At 54.5% G+C, this 24,271-nt stretch overlaps 2 protein-coding genes across 11 annotated transcripts; one reads left to right on the top strand and one right to left on the bottom strand.

The window, feature by feature from the left end:
- Nucleotides 1-355: 355 nt before the first annotated feature.
- TRAPPC5 (trafficking protein particle complex subunit 5) lies at nucleotides 356-2,417 on the top strand. Of its 8 annotated transcripts, none has more exons than XM_073017037.1 (3): nucleotides 401-568; nucleotides 1,285-1,365; nucleotides 1,804-2,417. In XM_073017037.1, the coding sequence occupies exon 3, from the start codon at nucleotides 1,816-1,818 to the stop codon at nucleotides 2,380-2,382; it is 567 nt and encodes a 188-aa protein (XP_072873138.1). In that variant the 5' UTR covers nucleotides 401-568; nucleotides 1,285-1,365; nucleotides 1,804-1,815; the 3' UTR covers nucleotides 2,383-2,417. The 8 variants fall into 8 exon arrangements, with proteins under 8 accessions (XP_072873133.1, XP_072873134.1, XP_072873136.1 ...); XM_073017036.1 differs by having other exon boundaries at nucleotides 431-591; XM_073017032.1 differs by lacking the exon at nucleotides 1,285-1,365 and having other exon boundaries at nucleotides 356-420.
- A 5,571-nt stretch (nucleotides 2,418-7,988) lies between these two features.
- On the bottom strand, nucleotides 7,989-21,883 carry FCER2 (Fc epsilon receptor II). Of its 3 annotated transcripts, none has more exons than XM_007995075.3 (11): nucleotides 21,690-21,883; nucleotides 19,416-19,529; nucleotides 18,417-18,530; nucleotides 18,033-18,086; nucleotides 17,204-17,266; nucleotides 16,915-16,977; nucleotides 16,691-16,753; nucleotides 16,503-16,592; nucleotides 9,519-9,670; nucleotides 9,272-9,378; nucleotides 7,989-8,561 (listed from the first exon to the last, which is right to left on the bottom strand). In XM_007995075.3, exons 2-11 carry the CDS (start codon nucleotides 19,435-19,437, stop codon nucleotides 8,363-8,365), a joined length of 927 nt encoding a protein of 308 aa, XP_007993266.3. In that variant the 5' UTR covers nucleotides 19,438-19,529; nucleotides 21,690-21,883; the 3' UTR covers nucleotides 7,989-8,362. The 3 variants fall into 3 exon arrangements, with proteins under 3 accessions (XP_007993266.3, XP_007993267.3, XP_037850285.2); XM_007995076.3 differs by having other exon boundaries at nucleotides 21,694-21,883; XM_037994357.2 differs by lacking the exons at nucleotides 19,416-19,529; nucleotides 21,690-21,883 and adding an exon at nucleotides 19,052-19,280.
- Nucleotides 21,884-24,271: the final 2,388 nt, after the last annotated feature.

The following is a 24,271-nucleotide window of genomic DNA, read 5'->3' as shown; positions in this document are numbered from 1 at the left end:
AATGCTGGGGTTACAGGCAGGAGCCACCGAGCCCGGCCACATGGATGCACTTAAGACGACTGAACCCATCCCCAAGGGCATAGGAGTGTCTGGAAACGTGAACAGGTGTGTCCATGTGCAAGGGTATACATGGGCCCATTGTCATACGCGTGCCCTGAGCAGGTGACTAGGCCTGCAAGCGTCCCCTCCAGCGTGGGCCACCCAGACTCAGCGAGACCCTGACCACGCGCAGAGCAGCGATCACAGCCGCGGGCCAAGTCCCGGGGTCCGGCTCCACGGACTCGCGCGCCCCCGTGCGGCCGCTCTCGGACACCGCCGCACGCGCCCCGCCCACACGCCTGGCCCGTCGCGCGCCTGCGCACGCTGCGCCTTTTACGGCGCCGTAAAGCAGCGCTGCCCAGCCGAAGGCTGCGGTTCCTGGTGAGATCCTGCCTTACCCCCTTTCCCGCGCCGGGCCTGGTGCGCTCCCGACCGCTTCCCCGCGGGCCTGTGGGTCCCGGGCTGGGGTCTCGACGTCCGCGATCCCGGGTCCGCTCGCTTCCGCCCCCTTCAGGAGGCTGCGAGGAGGGTGGGTTTCTCCCCATTGTAGAGGTACGGAGCGAGAGTCGCGGGGCCCTGTCCCTGCGGCGGTTCAGCTCACTTCAGCCCGCATCGCAGCCCGGTGGTGGGGTCTTAACGATCCCCCTCTCATCTCGCGCGCCCACGGCCCTCGCCACGGACGGATCTGCATGCTGGGGCTGGGGCGACCTGGAGCCCCTGGTACCTCCCTCCCCTCCCAGCTAGTTCTCCCACCTCCCACGCAGATCTCGTTGGGGTCAGCTCAGCATCCACAGACCTCCCCATGCATGGTGGGAGCATGTTCTCAGCTGCCTCTCCGAACCCGTCTCGGCGCCCGCCCCCCACCCCATTTCTCTCCAGGAGCCGCTACCCCATCTCCCTCTCCCTGCACCGACAGCTGATGGGAGGACCACTGTTGCTCAGCATCCAGCTTCCTCTCTGGAGAGCACGGGGGGCGGGGGGGGGGGGGGTGGGAGGCTCCCAACACCTCTGGGCCCCTCCTCCCAGCCTTCAGAATCCAGGCCCATCCGCGTGTCAAAGGACGAAGGGTTCCTGCGTGACACATCGGAGCTGCCTGAGGGCTTGGGGTTGGGGGTTCCCCGCTCCTCCTGCCTGGCCCCACGCATCTCACCTATTCAAGCCCCCAACCCTCATGGCCTTTGGTCTTGACACGCTCCTATCCTCCCACCCTCCACCCTCCACCCCCTTTACTCTGGCTTTCCGCAGGGGGCGGACAGGAAAGTTCCCGAGGGTCCCCAGTGCTGGAGCGCATGACGGGGCAGGGGCGACTGCCCATATCCCCTCTTGGTAACTCATCTCTGTCATCTCCCTGCCCTAGATCTGACGCCCCTCCCCCCATACACTAGTTTTCTAGTTACTCCCATAGGTGGCGGAGCGGGCAGGAAGGCGCTTTTCGCAATTGAACAGTCTGTGTGCCCTAGAGTTGGGTGGTTTCCGGCGCCCTCTTCTGTTCCCCTTCGTGTCTCTCCTTTCACCTTGTCCCTGCTCCTGCTGGCTTGCTGCCTGCCGAGGGTGTAAGCCTCCCCACTTCCCTGATTTATCTGGTTACATGTAATCGAGGCCTGTTTTACGCGCATCTCTTTGCACGTGGGAAGTCGGCACTGGAGCACACAACGGTGGCGTGGGGTGAGGGTGTCCCAGGGTCCCTCGTGGTTCTCCCTCCTTCCCTCCCTGCCTGGTCCCCTTCTCAGTTGCCCCTGACACCCGCGCTTCTTGGTCTCCCAGCAGGGCGGCGGCATGGAGGCGCGCTTTACGCGCGGGAAGTCGGCGCTGCTGGAGCGCGCGCTGGCGCGGCCGCGCACGGAGGTGAGCCTGAGCGCCTTCGCACTGCTGTTCTCTGAGCTGGTGCAGCACTGCCAGAGCCGCGTCTTCTCCGTGGCCGAGCTGCAGGCGCGCCTGGCCGCGCTGGGCCGCCAGGTGGGCGCGCGCGTGCTGGATGCGCTGGTGGCGCGCGAAAAGGGTGCCCGGCGTGAGACCAAGGTGCTGGGCGCGTTGCTCTTCGTCAAAGGTGCCGTGTGGAAGGCGCTCTTCGGCAAGGAGGCGGACAAGCTGGAGCAGGCCAACGATGACGCGCGTACCTTCTACATCATCGAGCGCGAGCCGCTCATCAACACCTACATCTCCGTGCCCAAGGAGAACAGCACGCTCAACTGCGCCAGCTTCACGGCGGGCATCGTGGAGGCGGTGCTCACACACAGCGGCTTCCCTGCCAAGGTCACGGCGCACTGGCACAAGGGCACCACGCTCATGATCAAGTTCGAGGAGGCGGTCATCGCTCGAGACCGGGCCCTGGAGGGCCGCTGACCCTGCCGGAGATAAAGGATACAGAGAGCCCCCTCCCCAAGTGTGTCTTGTGTCTTGTGTGGGGGCCTCAGATCCACTCAGTGTCTTGAGCCACAGCCCTGCCCCAGGCTGGGGAGGGAGACCAGGTCCAAATGTGTTTACAATAGAGTGGGGGTGGTGGGGGCGGGTCTGGCCATAGGGTTGGGGGGTTGAATGAGGCCAGGGGTGGTGGGAAGAAATAAACTGGACAGAAGGATTTGGTGGGAAATGCTGGCAGGTTCTGGAATCACGGTTGGAGGATGTCTGCAGGCTTTAGGGGGCATGGGGTTGTGGGAGCCCATCAGGCCGAGACAGACTCCTTTAGACTTGTGGTGGGTGAAGTGCCAGATGGGCAATATTTTATGCCATTAGTCTTTATTTTTTATTGTTTTTTTATTTGTTGAGATAGAGTCTTCGTCTGTCACCCAGGCTGGAGTGCAGTGGCACCATCTCACCTCACTGCAACCTCCAACTTTGGGGTTCACGCAATTCTCCTGCCTCAGCTTCCCGAGTAGCTGGGATTCCAGGTGCCCACCAGCACACCGGGCTAATCTTTGTATTTTTAGTAGAGATGGGGTTTCACCATGTTGTTCAGGCTGGTCTTGAACTCCTGACCTCAGGTGATCCGCCCACTTAAGTCTACCAAAGTGCTGGGATTACAGGTGTGAGCCACTGTGCTTGGCCGCCATGTGGTCTTGTCCCATTACTCTGTCTACGTATTGAAAGCAACCACAGACAACATGTAAAGGAGTGGGTGTCACCATGTGCCTAGAAAACAGGCTGAGGGGAATTGTTTGCCTTCCTCCCTCATTTATTATATTTTTCAGAGAGAGGGTTTTGTTCTGTCACCCAGGCTATAGAGTGCAGTGGCACAGTCATAGCTCACTGCAGCCATGAACTCCTGGGCTCAAGCGATCCACCCACCCCAGCCTCTCAAGTAGCTGGGACCACAGGTGCACACCACCACAGCCAGCTAATTTTTAAAAAATTTTGGCAGAGATGGTGGGGTCTCACTAGGTTGCCCTGGGCTGATCTCGAACTCTTGGCCTCAAGGGATCTTCCTGCCTCGGCCTCCCTAGGTGCTGGGGTTACAGGTGTGAGCCAAATCCAAGTGTGTTCTGTAGATCAGCAGTAGCAGCATCAACGGGGAGCTGGTCCACAATGCAGTGTCAGGCCCACCCCAGAGCTGCTGAATGTGAGGCTGCATTTTAGCCAGGCCTCCAGGGGATTCCTGGGGACCTTAGACTGAGATGCAGGCCTTAGGGTATCAGAATCGCCAGGAGGGGCTGGGTGTGATGGCTCACGCCTGTAATCCCAACATTTTGGGAGGCTGAGGCGGGTGGATCACATGAAGTCAGGAGTTCGAGACCAGCCTGGCTGACATGATGAAACCCCGTCTCTACTAAAAATACAAAACATTAGCTGGGTATGGTGGCATGTGCCTGTAATCCCAGCTACTTGGGAGGCTGAGGCAGGAGAATCGCTCGAACCCAGTAGGTGGAGGTTGCAGTGAGCCGAGATTGCGCCATTGCACTCCAGCCTGGGCAACAAGAGTGAAACTCCAACTAAAAAAAAAAAAAAAGGCGCGGTGGCTCATGCCTGTAATCCCAGCACTTTGGGAGGCTGAGGCAGGCGGATCACGAGGTCTAGGAGGATCATGAGGAGTTTGAGACCAGCTTGGCTAATATGATGAAACCCTGTCTGTACTAAAAATACAAAAATTAGCTGGGCATGGAGGTGCATGCCTGTAATCCCAGCTACTTGGGAGACTGAGACAGGAGAATGGCTTGAACCTGGGAGGCAGAGGTTGCAGTGAGCCAAGACTGTGCCACTGCGCTCCAGCCTGGGCGTCACAGCAAGACTCCATCTCAAATATATATATGTACTATATATATTTTATATATTATAAATAATATATATTTTATATATTTATATATTTTATATATTTACATAAAACAAGCCTCCAGACAGTTCTGGACTTTGACAGGGAGGTCTCCAGAGCCACAGTTCTCAAAGGGTAGTCCCAGGGGCATCAGTGGCTCCTGGGAAAGTGTTAGAACTGCACATTCTCAGGCACACCTCAAAGCTTCAGAATCTGGAATTCTGGGGGCACAGCCCTGCTACCTGAGTTGCAACAAGCCCTCCTGGCCATTCTTTTTTTGTTTGTTTGTTTGTTTTTTTGGAGATGGAGTCTCACTCTGTCACCTAGGCTGGAGGGCAGTGGTGCGATCTCGGCTCACTACCTCAGTCTCCTGAGTAGCTGGGATTACAGGCGTCCATCACCACACCTGGCTAATTTTTTGTATTTTTAGTAGAGACGGGGTTTCACTGTGTTGGCCAGTCTGGTCAATACTTTAAAGTTAATTTTAAAGTCCAGGATGATACAAACACATTTTCCTTGTTAAAAAAATAAAATAAGTGGGGTGCAGTGGTGCATGCCTGGAGTCCCAGCTATTCAGGAGGCTGAGGCAGGAGGATGGCTTGAGGCAGGGGTAGGAGTACAGCCTGGGCAACATAGTGAAACTTTGTCTGAAAAAACTTGAAATAAGGCCGGGCGTGGTAGCTTATGTCTGTAATCACGGCAGTTTGGGAGGCCGAGGTGAGCCGATCACTTGAGGCTGGAAGTTCGAGACCAACCTGGTCAACATGGCAAAACCCATCTTTACTAAAAATACAAACAGCTGGGTGTGGTGGCGGGCACCTGGAATCCCAGCTACTTGGGAGGCTAAGGCGGGAGGATCACTTGAACCTGGGAGGCGGAGGTTGAAATGAGCCAAGATCGCGCCACTGGCACTCCAGCCTCGGTGACAGAGTGAGACCCTATCTTAGGAAAAAAAAAAAAAGTAATGTATTACACCTCAGGCAATTTTCCTTTCCCTTTTTGTTCACCACACTTGGTTCCTGATCGCTCCTCCTCCCCAAGAAAAGTCCTTCCAGATTTTTGAGGGGATCTGTGATCCAATCTTCCCTGCTTCCTTTCCCCCACCCCCCAGGATGTGAACAGACAGGTCTGTTGAGAAAAGGAACTGCAGGGACCGTCAGCTGGGCTCCCCTCACTGGTTATGAGAAGCGCCAAAGGGGTCGGTGTCTAGATTTGTTGAGGATGCTCCATTGGGCTGCCTGGTGGACTAGGGCTGAGGGCTTGGTCAGGGCAGTCTCAGTCATCCCAGCAAGAGGCGTTGAGTGGGGTGGGCTTCAGCACACTGGGGAGAAGGTGGTGTGTCTAGGATGAATGAAACCGTGGAGCAACCACCACGCATAGCCCAGGGCTGATCCTGGAATAGCTGTTGGCTGGTGGAGGTGGCACTGGGAGAGGGCTTGGGCAGGGTGATGGCCTGAATCTGGAATGACGGGGAGGCGTCTAGGGGGCCAGCAGATGCACAGGTCTTGGGGTTTGGGGTCTGAAGTTCTGGAGGGAGGTCTGGGCGTCAGCACAGACACAGAAACCACAGTCCTGGATGGGGGACAGAGGGAGGGAAACATGGTGTCTGAGAAGCTGGATTTCAGAGCAAAATGCAGGACGCTTTGGGCTAAGCAGCCCCAGGCAGGTCCTCTGAGACCCTGGCGAGAGGGGCTTCCAGAGCCTGTCAGGGCAGGGGCCTTCTGTCCAGAGGCCGGGCTGTGAAGGATGTCAGAGAAATCGGGAGGGAGGAAGAGGAGCTGCGGGAATTTGTAAGCTGGGAGTGCAGGGCCCCGGGTCTGTTCCCATGAGCCGTCCTCACCCGGCCACCGCCGTCCTCACCTGGCCACCGAGGTTGAGTTAGGGGGCTTGAGAAGGGAGAAGGTTTGAACAAGCTGCAGGGTTATGAGGCTGGGCCTGGGGTTGGAGCAAGGGAGGCTGATGAGAAAGAAGAGGGGCCTGTGGTCCAGCAGCTTCTGATCACAGCAGCTCTAACTTAGAGTGCTTTGAGCTGCAAGGAAGGTCTCCCCTGGACCCTCCAGGTGGGTGGGTGAGAGGAGGAGGAACCGGGCACCAGCCCTTGGTGAGCTGAGCAAGCAGCATCACCTCATTTCACAGGCAGGTTCCAAAAGAAGTCATGTGCCCATGGTCACACAGATTAATTATCATTTTTTGAGATGGAGTCTCACTCTGTCGCCCAGGCTGGAGTCGCCCAGGCTGGAGTCCAGTGGTGCGATCTCAGCCACCCAGGTTCAAGCAATTCTCCTGCCTCAGCCTCCCAAATAGTTGGGACTACAGGCGCCCACCACCACGCCCAGCTATTTTTTTTATTTTTAGTAGAGACGGGGGGGTTCACCATGTTGACCAGGCTGGTCTCAAACTCCTGACCTCAGGTCAATGCCCACCTCAGCCTCCCAAAATGCTGTGATTACAGATGTGAGCTACCGTGCCCAGCCCAGATGTATTAGTTTGACAGCTATTTTATCAAGCACCTACTGCGTGCCAGGCCCCAGGGACACAGCGGGGAACAAAACAAAGGCAGTGGCCTCCTGAAGCTCTTTCTACCTGGGGGGACCAGCAGCACACAGGTGAGCAGATGGCAGGTTTTGTTGAAAGGAGGGCTGTGGTGAGAACATGCAGCGAGGGGTGGGAATGCGGGCTGGGGAGTCAGGGTGTGATTGAAGTGTGGGCAGGGATGGGAAGGCACTCAGGACAGGCTCCACGGAGAGGAAAGGCTTGGAAGACGGAAGGAGCAGAGAGAAGGACAGGTGCAAAGACCCAGTGACAGGAGCGAGCTGACGTGTTCAAGGAACGGTAGGGAGGGGCTCTGTGGTCATCAGGGGAACCTATAGGATGTTGGCTCGTTTTTTTCAATTGTTTTGTTTGTCTGTTTGAAACGGAGTCTTGCTCTGTCGCCCAGGCTGTAGTGGCAGTGGCGTGATGTCCGCTTACTACGACTTCCACCTCGCGGGTTCAAGCAATTCTCCTGCCTCAGCCTCCCTAGTTGCTGGGATTACAGGTGTTCGCTACCACGCCCGGCTAATTTTTGTATTTTTAGTAGAGACGGGGTTTCACCATGTTGGCCAGGCTGGTCTCAAACTCCTGACCTCAAGTGATCTGCCCACCTTAGCCTCCCAAAATGTTGGGATTACAGGCGTGAGCCACTGCGCTGGGCTTGCTTTGTCTTTCTCTTTTCTTCTTCTTCTTTTTTTTTTTTCTTTGAGACAGGTTCTCGCTGTTGCCCAGGCTGAGTGCAGAGGCACAATCCTCCACCTCAGCCTCCCAAGCAGCTGGGACTAAGGCGCCCACCACTACGCCTGGCTGATTTTTGTATACTGGACCTCAGTATGTTGCCCAGGCTGGCCTCAAACTCCTGGACTCGAGCAGTCCTCCCACTTCGGCCTCCCAAAGCGCTGGGATTACAGGCATGAGCCACCGCGCCCGGCCGAATTTTTGTATTTTTAATAGAGATGGAGTTTTGCCATGTTGGCCAGGCTGGTCTCGAACTCCTGACCTCAGATGATTCGCCTGCCTTGGCCTCCCAAAGTGCTGGAATTACAGGCATGAGCCACCACGCCCGGACAAAGATCTGATGTCCCAGCCTTCAAAGGTGGTCTCAGGCATCAGACTCTGGAATTCCCAGCTGCCACGTGCCATACCCAGAGACCAGAGCCAGCCAGGCCTCCAAGAAGGAGACAAATGTGGGGGCCATCATTGCCCCATTTTATTGATGCAGGCTGGACAGGAGGACTCGCCACCTGAGCTGGGGTACTGAGGTCCTGGGGTGCTGAGGTCCTGGGGCTACATCTGGAGAGGGTGGTGTTTGGGGGCACTCCCATGTGGAGAGGATGCTGTTGGGGGCCATTCCTGGGAAGGCAGGGGCCGCAGAGGAGCCGGAGATGTATCAGCTGCCTCTGTTTGGGTGGCAGAAAATGTCACGGGGATCTTTCAGCCACAAAGAGGCGTTTAGGCCGTGGTTGGGGGTCTTCAGGGTCTCGCTCTACCCCTGGCTGTGTCCATGCTCAAGCGTGGAGAGGGGCAGAGGGGGCGGACAGGCGGCCGTCAGGGCCCGGGTCTTGATTCAGGTCCCAGGGACTCTGCGGAACCTTCATTGGCTGGCGGCGCACACGTGGCCATGCGGTCGCACACCCAGGAGCCCAGCTTACGGTCACAGAAGGCGTTGTTCCAGTGGCCGGAGCCCCGCATCATCACGCAGTCCTTGCCATGGCTCTGGTTGGTGGGCTGCCCTGGAGCCCAGTTGCTGGAGCAAAAGGCTTTGGGGTCAGGGAATGGAGCAGGGAGAAAGGGCCCAGTTCCCGGCAGCCTGGACACAGCCCTCTGAGTCTGCACCCTCCCTTCTCACCCCAGGTTCCCCGTCCTGAGTCTGTGCCTGGGGACCTGTACTTCATTTTGGTGCCCCATACCCTGCAGCCCAAGACTCACCCTTATTTTATTTATTTTTGTTGTTGTTGTTCAGACAGAATCACTCTATCGCCCAGGCTGGAGTGCAGTGCGTGATCTCGGCTCACTGCAACCTCCACCTCCTGGGTTCAAGTGATTCTCCTGCCTCAGCCTCCCAGATAGCTGGGATTACAGGCGCCCGCTACCGTGTCTGGCTAATTTTTGTATTTTTAGTAGAGAGGGGTTTCGCCATGTTGACCAGGCTGGTCTTGAACTCCTGGCAGGTGATCCACCCACCTCGGCCTCCCATCGTGCTGGGATGACAGGCAAGAGCCACCCTGCCTGGCCAAGACTCACCCTTCTAATCTGTGCCCCTTCCTCTCTATCTCCTCCTCCAGGCCAGAGAAGCCTTGGCCAGGCCCTCCCACCCCCACGGGCGTCCTCCTCCCCTGCACCCTAGAGACCCTTCTCTCTGAGCCCTCACCCATTTCCCGGTGCAGTTTATTCAGGGAGCTCCTCCCTCCACAGTATTTCTGCCTCCTCCCCTGGATCCCAGAGACCCCTCCTCACCTGTAGTCCACGGGGCTCCCGTCCACCCAGATAAACTCCCCCTTCAGGTTCAAGTTCCGAAGGCCAATCCAGGAGATGGTGTGGCTGGCATGCTTGGTCAGGAAGTCCTGGGGGGCAGGACAGGGCTGGAGGACTGGAGACATGTGCCCGGGGCCTTCCAGCCCACTTCGAGAGGTTGGGTAGAGTGGGGCAGCGGTCCCCCCACCTTCGCCGTGCTGCCCACCACCTCTGCGGAGCCTGGGCCCACCTGCTCCTCCGGGCTGTGGATGCTGACCAGCTGCCCTTCCATGTCCTCACAGGCGTACCGGGCGTGGAGCCACTGCTTGGTGCCCTTGCCGAAGTAGTAGCACTTCCGTTGGAAATTGATCCACTTTTCAGGGCACGTGTTGCACACAAAGCCTGGGGTGGAGAAAAGGCTTGGGGTGGTGCCAAGGGAGGTGCCATGGGCACCCTGGGCAGAGTAGGTGGCGGTGCCTCTCCTAGGGCCACTCCTGGGGTCCCGGCTAAAAGCAGACGCACCCCAGGGCCTAACAGACGGCCTCCTGGGTTGTGTTCTTTGCTGGAGCTGTGATGCCGACCAGTTCCATAGCAGAAGCACCTCAGCCACTGTGGCCACAAACACCTTCACGGTTAGCAGAGCACGGTGTCGACCATCAACACCTCAACCACCGTCAGCATCTCCACAAACACCTCATGGCCAGAAGCAATACAAGCACCAACGCCGTCACCACACATTCAGGTCCAACATGGTCAACACCACACCATGCCACAAACACACTCTCGTCCAACAACACTTCAACCACCGTCATCACCACAGACACCTCCCAGCTAGAGGTTCCTCAACCACCAGCACCATCACCACAAACGCATTCACATCCAGCAACACTTCAACCACCGTTATCACCACAGACACCTCACAGCTAGAGGTCCCTCACCATCAACACCATGGCCACAAACACACTCATGACCAATAATATTTCTTTTTCTTTTTTTTTTTTTTTTGAGACAGAGTCTCGCTCTGTCGCCCAGGCTGGAGTGCAGAGGCGTGATCTTGGCTCACTGCAAGCTCTGCCTCCCGGGTTCAAGTGGTTCTCCTGCCTCAGTATCCTGAGTAGCTGGGATTACAGGTGCCCACCACCATGCCCTGCTAATTTTTGTATTTTTGGTAGAGGCGGGGTTTCACTATGTTGGTCAGGCTGGTCTCGAACTCCTGACCTCAGGTGATCTGCCTGCCTCAGCCTCCCAAAGTGCTGGGATTACAGGCATGAGCCACCGCACCTGGCCCAATAATATTTCAACCACCGTCATCACCACAGACAACTCACAGCTAGAAACCCTTGAACCATCAACATCATGACCACAAATACATTCATATCCAACAATAGTTCAACCACCGTCATCACCACAGACACCTCACAGCTAGAAGCCCCTCAACCATCAACACCATGACCAGAAATGCATTCATGTCCAACAACACTTCAACCACCATCGCCACAAGCACCACCATGGCCAGAAGCCCTTCAGTTGTCATTCTCATCACCTTAAATCCAGCATGGCTTGGGAACTCTTCAATCACCAACGCCATGACCACATCACCAGCTCCACAGTCAGCAGCACCTCGGCCACAAATCCCATCACCACAAATGCTTCACAGTGAGCAGAGCAGCAATCACTAACACCATTGCCATCAACACCTCATAGTTAGAAGTGCCTCAACTGCCACCAACATCAGCATAAATCCATCCATGGCTAGCAACACTTCGATCCCCAACATTACCACCACATCACCAGTTCCACAGCCAGCAACACCTCAGCCACAAGCACCATCGTCAACAGCACTTTGACCACCCTCATCACCTCAAACGCCTCATGCCAGCAGCACTTCAACCACCAACACTAGCACCACAAATAGCACATGGCCAAAAATGCCACCAACACCATCATCACAAATGCCTCACAGCCAGCTGAGCATCAGTCACCAACATCATCTCCACAAACACCTCCTCAACAACTATTATCATCACCATAAATACACCCATAGCCAGCAACACCCCAGTCACCAACACCATGCCCATATCACCAGTTCCACAGCCAGCAACACTGCAACCGCAAACACTGTCACCACAAATACCTCACAACTAGAAGCATCTCAACCACCAGCACTATCACCACAAATGCATTCACGTCCATCAGCACATCGACTACCAACACCATCACCACAAACACATTCACGTCCATCAACACATCAGCTACCAACACCATCGCCACGAACACATTCACGTCCATCAACACATCAACTACCAACACCATCGCCACGAACACATTCACATCCGTCAGCACATCAACTACCAACACCAGCGCCACGAACAGCTTCACGTCAATCAACACATCAGATACCAACACCAACACCACGAACACATTCACGTCCGTCAGCACATCAACTACCAACACCAGTGCCATGAACACATTCATGTCCATCAACACATCAACTACCAACACCAGCACCACGAACATATTCACATCCATCAACACATCAACTGCCAACATCATCATCACAAACACATTCATACCCATTAAGACATCAACTACCAACACCATCGCCACAAACACATTCATGTCCAACAACACATCAACTACCAACATCATTGCCATGTATGCATTCATATCCAACAACACGTAAACCACTAACACTGTCACCACAAACGCCTTACAGCCAGCAGAACGCCAATCACTAACACTATCGCCATCAACACCTCATGGTTAGCAACACCTCAGCTGATGCCAAAGTCACCACAAACACCTCATGGCCAGAAGCAGTTCAACCACCAACACCATCATTATAAATACACTCTTGACCATCAGTGCTTCAACTGCTGACACCATTACCATCAATACATCCATGGCCAGCAGTACTTCAATCACCAGCACCATGGTCAGCAGCAAGTCAGCCACCATCACTGTCACCACAAACACATTCATATCCAACAACACTTCAACTACCATCATCAGCACAAACACCTCATGGCCAACAGTGCCTCAGCCACCAACCACATCATGACAGACACCTCATGGCCAGCAGCACTTCAACCACCAACAGACGCTTCCAAAGTCAGCGACACCTTAATCACTGATATCATTACCAGAGGCACCCACCACCAGCAGTGACTTATCTCCACCACCCACACCACAGCCAACACCATCTTTACCAACCACACCAACCATGTCATCACCAGCACTAACAGCGAAACCAGTGCTGTGGCCAAGTCCACCAGCGATTACTTTCCCCAAGCACCATCCCCACCAACAGCCCTGGTCATCATCCCTGGCAGGACCCCCCAAACCAGCACTCCTAGTCAATGTCTGGGAAATTGAAATGATTTTCTTCCAGTGGGAGGCTTTGGTCAGAAGAGCCAATGGGATTGTAAGACTAGGTCCCACAATCCCTCAATATGGTCTCTTTCTCCCCTTCCCTCCACCCCAAGGAGACTCCCTGACATTGTTGCGATCACCTCCCAGGTGGGAGGTTAAACCCACTCTTACTGGATCAAATCTTTCTTGCTTCAAAATAGATTTTCAGCAGTGGTGTGTAGCTGTAATCCCAGCTACTTGGGAGGCTGAGGCAGGAGGATCGCTTGAGCCCAGGAGTTTGAAACTAGCCTGGGCCACACAGCAAAAATCCACTTTAAGAAAGTCGGTTTTCCTATAGTGATGTACAGGGAGGGTTCCACTACATGTGGTCAGATGTGTTTTGTTTTGTTTTGAGACAGAGTCTTGCTCTGTCTCCCAGGCTGGAGTGCAGTGGTGCTATCTCAGCTCACTGCAACCTCCGCCTCCTGGGTTCAAGCGATTCTCCTGCCTCAGCCTCCCGAGTAGTTGGGACTACAGGCGTCCACTACCACGCTCGGCTAAGTTTTGTATTTTTAGTAGAGACGGGGTTTCACCATGTTAGTCAGGCTGGTCTCGAACTCCTGACCTCAGGTGATCTACCTGCCTCGGCCTCACAAAGTGCTGGGATTACAGGCATGAGCCACCGTGCCCAACCACAGATTTTTTTTTTTTTTCTTTAAGGGGCAGGGTCTTATCACGTTACCCAGGCCAGTCTCAAACTCCTGGGCTCAAGTGATCCTCCTGCCTCGGCCTCCCAAAATGCTGGGATTACAGGCATGAGCCACTGCGCCCACCCTCAAGTGGTCAGATTCTTCTAAGGGGCTTAGGGTCTGCAGTAGCTTGAGTCGGATTGCTTCTCACCCATGCAATGGTAACCAGTGCTCAGTCCTCTGGAGGTGCGGTGTTAAAACAGGAAGAGGTGGCCAGGTGCAGTGGCTCGTACTTGTAATCCCAGTGATTTGGGAGGCCAAGATGAGAGGATCACTTGACCCCAGGAGTTTGAGGCTGTAGTGAGCCATGATTGTGCCACTGCGCTCCAGCCTTGGTGACAGAACCAGGCCCTGTCTCAAAACTACAACAACAACAACAACAACAACAACAACAACAAGAAAAACCCAAACCTCCCAAACCAGGAAGAGGACGTTTCTGAGCCCTTAAAGAAAACTTCAGGGGGAGGTGTCTTGGTTGGTTGTTACACAGTCACCCAGAGACAACCTCAGAGCCGGGCTCAGATCCCAGGCTGTGGGGCTGGATTTAGGGGAAACTTCAGGGACTGCAGAAGAATTAGGAGGTGACCTGTCAGAAGTAGTCGTGGTCCAGAGTACTCTTCCCCTATGCCTCTCCCTGAGGGACTACACTGAGGTTTCTGGCTGGGATTCCCAAAGCCACTTCACATCCCAGGGGACGGGACTCCGTCACACCAAGCACAGAAACTTCCTCTTCTCTGCCCCAGTTAGGACAGCTGGGGCTTCCCAGAGGTCAAAGACCAAAAATCAAGGGTGGGGGCATTGGTTGGGGGAATGGCAGGGCTGTAAAACCCCGGTTCCTACCTCGCATTAAATTTTTTTTTTCTTTAGAGGCAAGGTCCTACTCTGTTACCCAGGCTGGAGTGCAGCGGCTCAATCCTAGCTCACCGCAGCCTCAAACTCCTGGGCTCAAGTGATCCTCCCACCTCAGCCTCCCGAGTAGATGAGACTACAGGTACACATCACCACATCTGGCTAATTTTTTCATTTGTTTTGTTGAGGCAGGATTTGGCTGTGTTGCCTAGGCTGGTCTCAAACTCCTGGACTCAGGTGATCCTCCTGCCTCGGCCTCCCAAAGTGCTGGGATTACAGGCGTGAGCCAGTGCACCTGGTCTCTACCCCACCTTAAGGGTACAGTGACTGAATGTCTGCTCTCTCTGCAGCCTGCTAGCCTCCTGGGGTCAACACTGCCTCCATTACTGCCACCCCTGGGAAAGAGGTCACCATCTCCATTGTCCCATCACGGCAGACAGTACCCCTGTCCGGCTCCCTGACCTGGTCAGACAATCTACCAGGAGGGCCGTGTGCGTGGGAATCCTACTAATGACTCCTCACTGGGGCACATCAGGCAGAGGACAACAGCAGGGAGATCCCAGCTAGGGTCAACACTGGACTGCTTTAACCCAGAAGAGAAAAAAAATTGTAGGAGCCTCCAAATCTGTGAAAGGATTCAGTTGGAATCAGAAAGGGCGTTCCTGCCAGGCAAGATGGCTCATGCCTGTAATCTCAGCATTGCTGGAGCCCAGGAGTTCGGGAACAGCCTGGGCAACATAGCAAGATCTTGTTGCTACAAAAAATAAAAAAACTTAGCTAGGGCCAGGTGCAATGACTCATGCCTGTAATCCCAGCACTTTGGGAGACTGAGGCAGAAGGATCGCTGGAATCCAGGAGTTCAAGACCAACCTGGGTAACATAGGGAGACCCCGTGGCTACAGGAAAATAAAACAATTAGCCTGGTGTGGTGGCACACACTTGTAGTCTCAGCTACTCTGGAAGCTGAGGTGGGAGGATCGCTTGAGCCCAGGAGTTGGAGGCTGTAGTAAGCTATGATTGCACCACTGCATTTCAGCCTGGGCAAAAGAGCAAGACTCCACCTTTTTTTTTTTTTTTAGACAGAGTCTCATTTTGTTGCCCAGGCTGGAGTGCATTGGTGCAAAGAGAACATGATCTCAGCTCACTGCAACCTCCGCCTCCCAGGTTCAAGCGATTCTTGTGCCTCAGCCTCCCAAGTAGGGATTACGAATGTCCACCACCACGCCTGGCTAATTTTTTTAAAATTTTTATTGAGATGGAGTCTCGCTCTGTTGCCATCCTGGAGTGCAGTGGTGCGATCTCAGCTCACTGCAATCTCCACCTCCCGGGTTCAAGCAATTCTCCTGTCTCAGCCTCCTGAGTAGCTGGGACTACAGGCGCGTGCCATTACACCCAGCTAATTTTTGTAGTCTTATTAGAGATGGGGATTTCATCATGTTGGTCAGACTGGTCTCGAACTCCTGACCTCAAATAATCCACCGTCTTGACCTCCCAAAGTGCTGGGATTACAGGCGTTAGCCACCGTGCCTAGCTTATGTTTGTATTTTTGTTGTTGTTGTTGTTGGTTTGTTTTTTGAGATGGCGTCTTGCTCTGTCGCCCAGGCTGGAGTGCAGTGGCACAATCTCAGCTCACTGCAAGCTCCGCCTCCCGGGTTCACGCCATTCTCCTGCCTCAGCCTCCCAAGCAGCTGGGACTACAGGCGCCCACCACTACGTCCGGCTATTTTGTGTGTGTGTGTGTGTGTATTTTTAGTAGATACGGGGTTTCACCATGTTAGCCTGACCTCCTGACCTCGTGATCCACCCGCCTCAGCCTCCCAAAGTACTGGGATTACAGGCGTGAGCCACCGCACCAGCTTAATTTTTGTATTTTTAGTAGAGATGGGGTTTCACCATGTTGGTCAGGCTGGTCTCGAGCTCCTGACCTCACGTGATCCACCCACCTTGGCCTCTCAAAATGCTGGGATAACAGGCGTGAGCCACCGCGCCTGGCCAAGAACCCTTCTCTTAAAAAAAAATAAGGGGTGTTTTATGTATGCCCCATGTGTCCTGCCCCATCGGAAACTTAGTCCTATTTCTGTCGTCACGCACACTTCTGCCTCGCATCCAAGCACACTCCCTACCCTGCGCTTATATCTTTATGTCCCCGTGATGACACTGGGGTCACACAAATGTATAGACATACTGCCTCACGTCACATACGCGTGCCGTCATTCACGTTTGCCAACACACCGGAGCCCCTGGTGCGGTCCCGCGCCATCCTGAGCCGAGACTCACACACTCACCGTTGGACACCTGCAGCTCCATCCGTAGCTTCGTCACCTCCTCTCGGAGTCTTTCCAGCAAATCTGAAGCTGCGTTCCTCTGGTTCAATTCTTGGGGATGCGACAGGGGGCGGTGCTCAGAGACCGACTGGCAGGTCCCCTCCTTGTCCGTTCCCTCCCCCACTGCTCCATCCTCTCCCAAGCCTCACCCTGGGACTTGAAGCTGCTCAGATCTGCTTGAAGCCCGTTCAGGTTCCAGGACAGCTCCGAGTCTGTTGTGCGTAGGAGCGCAGGGCTGGTCTCAGGGAGGATGTGTACAGGCCGAGGGCACCCACCAAGCCTGGCCCCCCCAGCCTCACGGTTCCCCAGGGCTCTGAGACACTCCCTCCTTCCCACTCAATCTGGTTCCATACCCCCGATCCCAGTCTCTCACCCTGAGATTTCAATCTCTGTTGTTCAGCTCGAAGTTCCTCCAGGTCCTGCCAAATCTGAGTGGCTGTTTGCAGGGGAGGGGGCTTCGTGGTCAGCAGGTCCTCACTGTCTCCCCCATCTACCCCCACCCATCCCCTGGCTTCTGCCTGGGTTCTTAGAGCCACCTGCTCAGTTTGCAGTTCCCGGGCGTTGGGGGTGGGGTACAGTGAGTCTTAATGCTCTGGGTCCAGGAAGTCATCCAAGACCCCCTCGCCTTTCCCCCTGCAACCCTCACTCCAGGGGTCACTCACACTGGGATTTCTGCGCCATCTGGTCACCGTGCTGTCTTTCCAAGTTCTTGGAAACTTGCGAGACTGGAGCGGCGGGAGAGAAGAGATATCCCAGGAACCTCAAAGGCAGGTCCTTGGACCCCGCCCATGCCTCAGGCTCAGGGACCCTCTCACATAGTCACAGCAACTGCTGTTACTGTTTGTTCATTTACTGGGGCAGGAGGAGTATACTCAGGAAGGTATATGTAAGAATATAACGAACCTGTGTACCTGTTCCTCACCCAGCATTAACTATAAAAGCAGTAGGCAACTATCAGAACACTTCACAAATCTTAGAGCTTGTTTCTGTCTCATGGCACTAAAATTATGCCCATTTTACAGATGAGGAAATGGAGGCACAAAGCAGTTACAAACTCCTTACGCTATAGATGCTTAAGGCTGCCCAACTTACAGTGGCTCAACTTACAATAGCTCGAGTTACAATGGCTCGACTTTACAATGGTCTGAAACCAATATGCATTTAGAGGAAACCTTACTTCTCTTGCAACGCTGGGGAATGGTGGGGAGCCAAAGCCTTCAGCCAGCCACACAGTTTTAACTTACACTATTTTTAATGTACTATGGGCTTATGGGGACATAACTCCATTGCAAGCAGAAGAGCATCTGTATTAAGATGCTATCAGGCACTTTTCCAAGATTCCCTGGTTCCCCGCCTTCCCTAGGACAGGGAGCAAGTTAGGCTGACCCTCAGTTCCTTAGTGAGGGGACACTGAGGCTCAGAGAGGAGCAGGATGAGACCTGGGCGTCCTAACCCTCACTCCCACCCACCTCCACCTTGACCCCTTCATACCGTTCTGGGCAGCCCTGTCTTCCAGCTGTTTTAGATTCTGTGTGGTGTCCCAGTCTGGGGAGGGGGAGAGAAGAGGAGTGGAGAGTGGGGATTGTCAGTACCCCCACCTGCCTGCACCCCATGTCCCAGCTGGGGAAGGAGGTCTTGGGTATAAGCTGTGGAGGTGCTGAAAGGATGGAGGATAGGCATGCTGGGTGGGGGGTGACAGGCTTTGGAGGGGGGGGCATGGGAAAGGGCTGGCAGTGTCCAGGTGGGAGGAAGGATGGGAAAATTGGGCTTTCAGAGGTGCGTTGGGCTCCCCAGGCTCTGAGATGGGGGTGTGAGAGGGAACACAGAAGAGCCCCATGAGTTGGGGGGACCACATGGGGCTGGGGATGTCCTCACGCCACAGGAGAAGGAGAGTCAGCAGCCCGGCCCACAGAGCAGCGGTCAGCAGCCCCAGCAGCACGATCTGAGTCCCGCGCCTGCAACACCGCTTCCTGGGAAGCTCCTCGATCTCTGCCGGGGGTGGAGGGACTGACTCTGGGTGCAGGGCGAAGCTGGACACTGGCCCTGTCCGTCTCCCCATTGCCCAGAGCCCCCGACAACCTGGGAGCCTGTCCAGAGCCCACACTGAAGCAGAGGGTCTCAGTGGACCCCTAGCTCCATTTGTGCAGCTTCCTTACCTGACTTCGATCTGGGTCACTGTCCACAGAGACAGATCTGGGACCAAGAGCTAAGATTCCCTCAGCCCCCACAACCAATGCCAGGCCCCCAGCCTCACTTCCAGAAGACCAGGTCCTGCTTTTTCCTTCCCCTCTGACCCCCAGCGCCCACCCTTATACCTCTGCACCTGTCCCCAACCCGGATCCCTTCCCTAAACCCAGGACACTGAGTCCCAGTTCTTCCCCAACATCAGAGCCACTCCCCAGCGGCTTTCCCAGGTGTCATCCAACAGCCAGACCTCCAAAGCTCTCCCAGGCCCCACCCAAAGGTCTATCTGGATGTCCCACCCCAAGCCCCAGGCCTTCTGCACTCACCCCGGCTTGGAGGATTCATTATGCTAAATTCTACTTGTTCCAAGTTCCTGTTCTACTTGGCCTCTGACTCTATTGGGCTCTCAGCTCCCTAGCTGGAGCCGTTTGTTCTTTTTCTCTTTGTTTTTCTTTTTTTGTTAGGAGGGTGTTGAGTCAGAAAAAGGAGGGGCCCTCAATTTTCCACTCCTTCCTGGCTCTGCGCCAGGAAAGTCAGTCCAGCCTCACCTCCTTACTCATACCAGTCCCTTTCTTAGAAATTCACCTCTTTCCCAGAGAGGGACTGGGGAACCCCCCTTCTCTCCTGGGTGAAAGGCAGTAGGTAAGGGTCATTGCTTCTGCCAGTGTTAGAACCAGAGAGTCCTCCTACCTGAATATTGACCTTCCTCCATGGCGGTCCTGCTTGGATTCTCCCGAAGATGGGGCGCTCACTCCCTGACAACGCAGTCCACACAGCGGGCACAATCACAGCTCTGGCTGGGGTCTGGGTTTTAATGATGGTTAGGGTGAGGCGTCAAACCCTAGTTGCCAGCGCAGGGTAGCATCTGGGACTTGGGGGGACTCAGTGACTATCTGCTGATTTGGGTTAGTCTACAATCTGGACTCACTAGCGTGGTTAGCGGGGAGACACAGCTGGTGTGGAGAGAGAGCAGCCTGAGATCAGAAGTGGGGCACCCCCAGGGTCCATCACGCTTGAGCTACACAGCAGGTGCACCCATGAGATCTCGACAAATGGCTTAATTAACCTGGAAACTTCTTTCCTCGTTCGTAAAATGATGATACTGAGAACACCTATACTGTGGGTTGGTGATCTGCGCTAAAAATATCACCAGCTTTTATTATAACTGCCTTGCCTGTGCACCCTCAGCCGAGGATTCAGCCTCAGTTTTCCCCTCTGTAAAATGAACTGATGACAGCACCCAACTCATGAGGCCAAGATAGGATCCAATGAGATCACAGCATACCTGAGGCTTTTGGTGCGGGGCTGTGCGCAGTGGGTCTTCAGATTCTAAACGTTTATGAAGCATCTACTCTGTGCCACATCCCACTGGGAAATGCTAAGAGCCCATAACCCAGGCCTCAGCCTTCTCCTCTGCCAGTGTCCCCAGGGCATCTGTAAAGTGCTCTGACTTTATTTATTTATTTATTTATTTATTTATTGAAATGGAGTCTCACTCTGTTGCCCAGGCTGGAGTGCAGGGGCACAATCTCGGCTCACTGCAACCTCCGCCTCCTGGATTTGAGCGATTCTCCCGCCTCAACCTCCCGAGTAGCTGGGATTACAGGCATGTGCCACCATGCCAGGCTAATTTTTGTATTTTTAGTAGAGAGAGGGTTTCACTATGTTGGCCAGGCTGGTTCCAAACTCCTGACCTCGTGATCCACCCACCTCAGCCTCCCAAAGTGCTGGGATTACAGGCGTGAGCCACTGTGCATGGCCTATTTTTTAAATTTTTTGAGATGGAGTCTCACTCTGTTGCCTAGGCTGGAGTGCAGTGGCACCATCTTGGCTTACTGCAACCTCCACCTCCCGGGTTCAAGCAATTATCCTGTCTTAGCCTCCAAAGCAGCTAGGATTACAGATGCCCACCACCACACCTGGCTAATTTTTGTATTTTAGTAGAGACAGGGTTTCACCATATTGATCAGGCTGTCTCGAACTCCTGACCTCAGGTGATCCGCCCGCTTCAGCCTCCCAAAGTGCTGGGATTACAGGCTTAAGCCACTGCACCTGACCAAGTCCTCTGACTTTAAAGCATCTATTGTGTGCTGAGGAGCATGGAACTTGCGGTCTTTCAGGCCTGGAGGTCACCGGCTACCTTCTTTTGCTGCCTGACTGTAGGCAAGTCCCTTCTCTCGGAGCCTCAGGGAGGTGGCGTGTGGGGCGGCCAGGCTCTGATTAGCCGCAGCTCAAGCTGGCCCTTTTGATGTTGTGAGAGGAGCCCCGAGGTGTCACCATTCTGGGACTGGAAGTGTCCACGGAGGCAGCCGGACAGACCTGAGCCCGAGTCCTGGCTTCTCCCTGGACGAGCAGCTCAGTTTGCTCATCTGTAAATTGGGACTATTCAAAGCACCAGCACACAGTAAGTGCTCAGTAAATCTACTGGCAGGATGCTGGGGGAGTGTCCTCATTCTGTGGGGCCTCTGTCAATGGAACAGAGGTACCAAGAGGGTAAGCCATTTATCCCCATCGCGCAGTGGTGGGACTGAGACTCAAACCCGGGACACTTGACTGGGGAGCCTATTTGCTCAATCATCTGCAGACACAATCTCATGGTGGGGTGTCTACTGGTAAGTGCTGGTTGGCAGGATCCCAACTCCAGACTGTCCTAACGCAAGAGCTCCTGCCTCTGCCTAGAGCCTTCCATGGCTCCCCAGGGCCCTCTATGATCGGCCCAGCACACTCACCAAGCTCATCTCAGACCAGATGGCCTGTTTTCACTTCCCCAAATCAGGGACCCGAATGCCTCGAGATTCTGTCCACAGTGCGGCCCCCACCCCCACTCCCACCGCCCCCCACCTCCCTTCTCTGGCTGTGACCTCCTCCTGCTCATCCCTTGAGGCTCAGCCAAAGGTCATTTTTTCCAAGGGCGCTTCGATCTCCACTTCCCATGGCCAACCCCCGACACACACAGATACGTACTCACTTAGTGGAGTCCGGAGCCTGTGTCTGTCCTCCTAGTGTGTTGGGGTCGACCAGAGAGATTGGTAGGGACCGTCAGGGACAGAGGTTTAAGCAGGAAGAAAGACACTTTCTTCTGAAAGTAGAGCCACTGACAGCTTCTATTTTCATAGACCTAAATATAAGCTTGCCGCCCGGATAACATTACACGCATGGCCTCTCCTGGCGCTCCCCACACCCCGGTGAAGTCCGTGTTATTATTATCTCCATTTCTCAGGTAAGAGAATCGGGTGAAAACCAGAGCTGTTAAGCAGCAAGTTCCCACAGGGCTGAAGGAGGTGAGCGGTGGCGTCAAGATTTGAACCAGGGTTATTGCACACGGAATCATTATACCACTATGGCCGATCACAGAGGACCCTGGGGAGCCATGGAAGGCTCTAGGCAGAGGCAGGACCTCTTGGGTTAGAAGGACGGCCTGGAGTTGGGATCCTGGCAGCCAACACTTACCAGTAGACACCCCACCATGAGATTATGTCTCTTGATGATTGAGCAAATAGGCTCCCAGGTCAAATGTCCCAAGTTTGAGTCCCAGTAAGAAAAAAGGGAAGAGGAGAGAGAGGCAGAGGAAGGGAAGAAAAAGACAGAAGGAAGGAGAGGGAGGAGGAGGAGCAGGAGGGAAGGAGAGAAGGGGGAAAAAGAAAGATACATGAGATAATATTCAGGTGAAATATGGACAATTTTGCCTGGGCATGGTGGCTCACATCTGTAATCCCAGCACTTTGGGAGGCTGAGGTGGGAGGATCACTTGAGCCTAGGAGTTGAAGACCAGCCCGGACAACATAGCAAGCCGTGGGCTCTACAAAAACTATAAAAATTAGCAGGGCATGGTGGTGCGTGCCTGTGGTCCCAGCTACTGGGGAGGCTGAGGTGAGTGGATCGCTTGAGTCCAGGAGTTCAAGATCCGCCCGGGCAACATAGTGAGATGAAAGAAAGAAAGAGAGAAAGAGAGAGAGAGAGAAGGAAAGGAAGGGAAAAGGAAAGAAAGGAAGGAAAGAAAAGAAAGGAAAAAAGAAAAAAAGAAAAGGAAAGGAAAAAAGGAAAAGAAAGGAAAAAAGAAATAAAAAAAAAAAGAAAGAAAGGGAGGAAGGAAAGGAAAGGAAGGGGCTGGGCGCGGTGGCTCACACCTGTAATCCCAGCACTTTGGGAGGCCGAGGCAGGTGGATCACCTGAGGTCAGAAGTTCAAGACCAGCCTGGCCAACACAGTGAAATTCTGTCTCTACTGAAAATACAAAAAAAAAAAAAAAAAAAATTAGCCAGGCATGGTGGTGGGCACCTGTAATCCTAGCTATTTGGGAGGTTGAGGCAGGAGAATCACTTGAACCCAGGAGGCAGAGGTTGCAGTGAACCAAGATCGCGCCATTGCACTCCAGCCTGGGCAACAAGAGCTAAACTCTGTCTCAAAAAAAAAAAAAAAAAAAAAAGAAAGAAAGAAAGAAAGAAAGAAAAACAGAAAAGAAACACCGAACTCCATTCCAGCCCCATCCTGGAAATAGATTTTATCCCGTGTCCTCACAACATGGCCCAGCTGGACGTATTCCCAAGCTTCCTCCTCCTCCCCCTTCTCCTGTGTTCCCATTGCTGGGACAGTCCGTCCATCCACCCAGACACCCCGACTCAGGCCCAGGCCTTGTCCAAGCACTTCCCAATCCTCCACCCCACCGCTCACCCAGCACCAGGGCCTGGCTCTTCTCAAAAAAATAACCTGCTTCTCCCCATCTCCATAGCTGCTGCCTCTGGCCACTCCCTCTTCCCCCTGGGCCAGGTGACATCTCCCTCTCAGGGTTCCCCCTGCCTGGTTTGCCTTGTCCCTGGAACAGCCTCCACCATGGCCTCCCCACTCCCATCCTGCCCCCATGACAGCCCTCCTTGGGGCTCCACCTCCTGTCTTGCCCCCCAGAACAGACCCTCCAGGGCCCTCACTCCCACCTGGCCTCCACGGCAGACCCCCTTAGGGTCCCCAACCCTACCTGCCCCCATGACAAATCGACAAATCCCCCAGTGACCCCACCCTGGCTTGGCCTCAAATGCTGTCCCTAATATCCACCCAGCAGCCCCCAGCGACCTCTCCAATGCTCACCGGCCAACTCTTTCCCTTCCTTTTTTGAGACAGAGTCTTGCGGTGTCATCCAGACTGGAATGCAGTGGCATGATCTCAGGTCACTGTAACCTCCGCCTCCCAGATTCAAGTCATTCTCCTGCCTCAGTCTCCCAAGTACCTGGGACTACAGGTGCGCACCACCACACCCGGCTAATTTTTTTGTATTTGTAGCAGAGATAGGGTTTCACCAAGTTGACCAGGCTGGTCTTGATCTCCTGGTCTCAAGTGATCTGCCCACCTCGGCCTCCCAAAGTGTTGGGATTACAGGCGTGAGCCACCGCACCCGGCCCCTCCCTCCCTTCTTTACCATCTCCGTCCTTGGCCATTACCCCAGATCGAGGTGGAGGGGATATTTTGGTACCCAAAGTGAACAGCCGCAGACCACCAGAGCCAGCCACTCATTCAACAAGCATGCACCAAGGGCCACTTGGTCCAGGGTGACCG

The sequence above is a fragment of the Chlorocebus sabaeus genome, chromosome 6 (assembly GCF_047675955.1).
Source record: "Chlorocebus sabaeus isolate Y175 chromosome 6, mChlSab1.0.hap1, whole genome shotgun sequence".
Taxonomy (NCBI): domain Eukaryota; kingdom Metazoa; phylum Chordata; class Mammalia; order Primates; family Cercopithecidae; genus Chlorocebus; species Chlorocebus sabaeus.
This window is presented reverse-complemented; position numbering and strand designations above follow the sequence as displayed.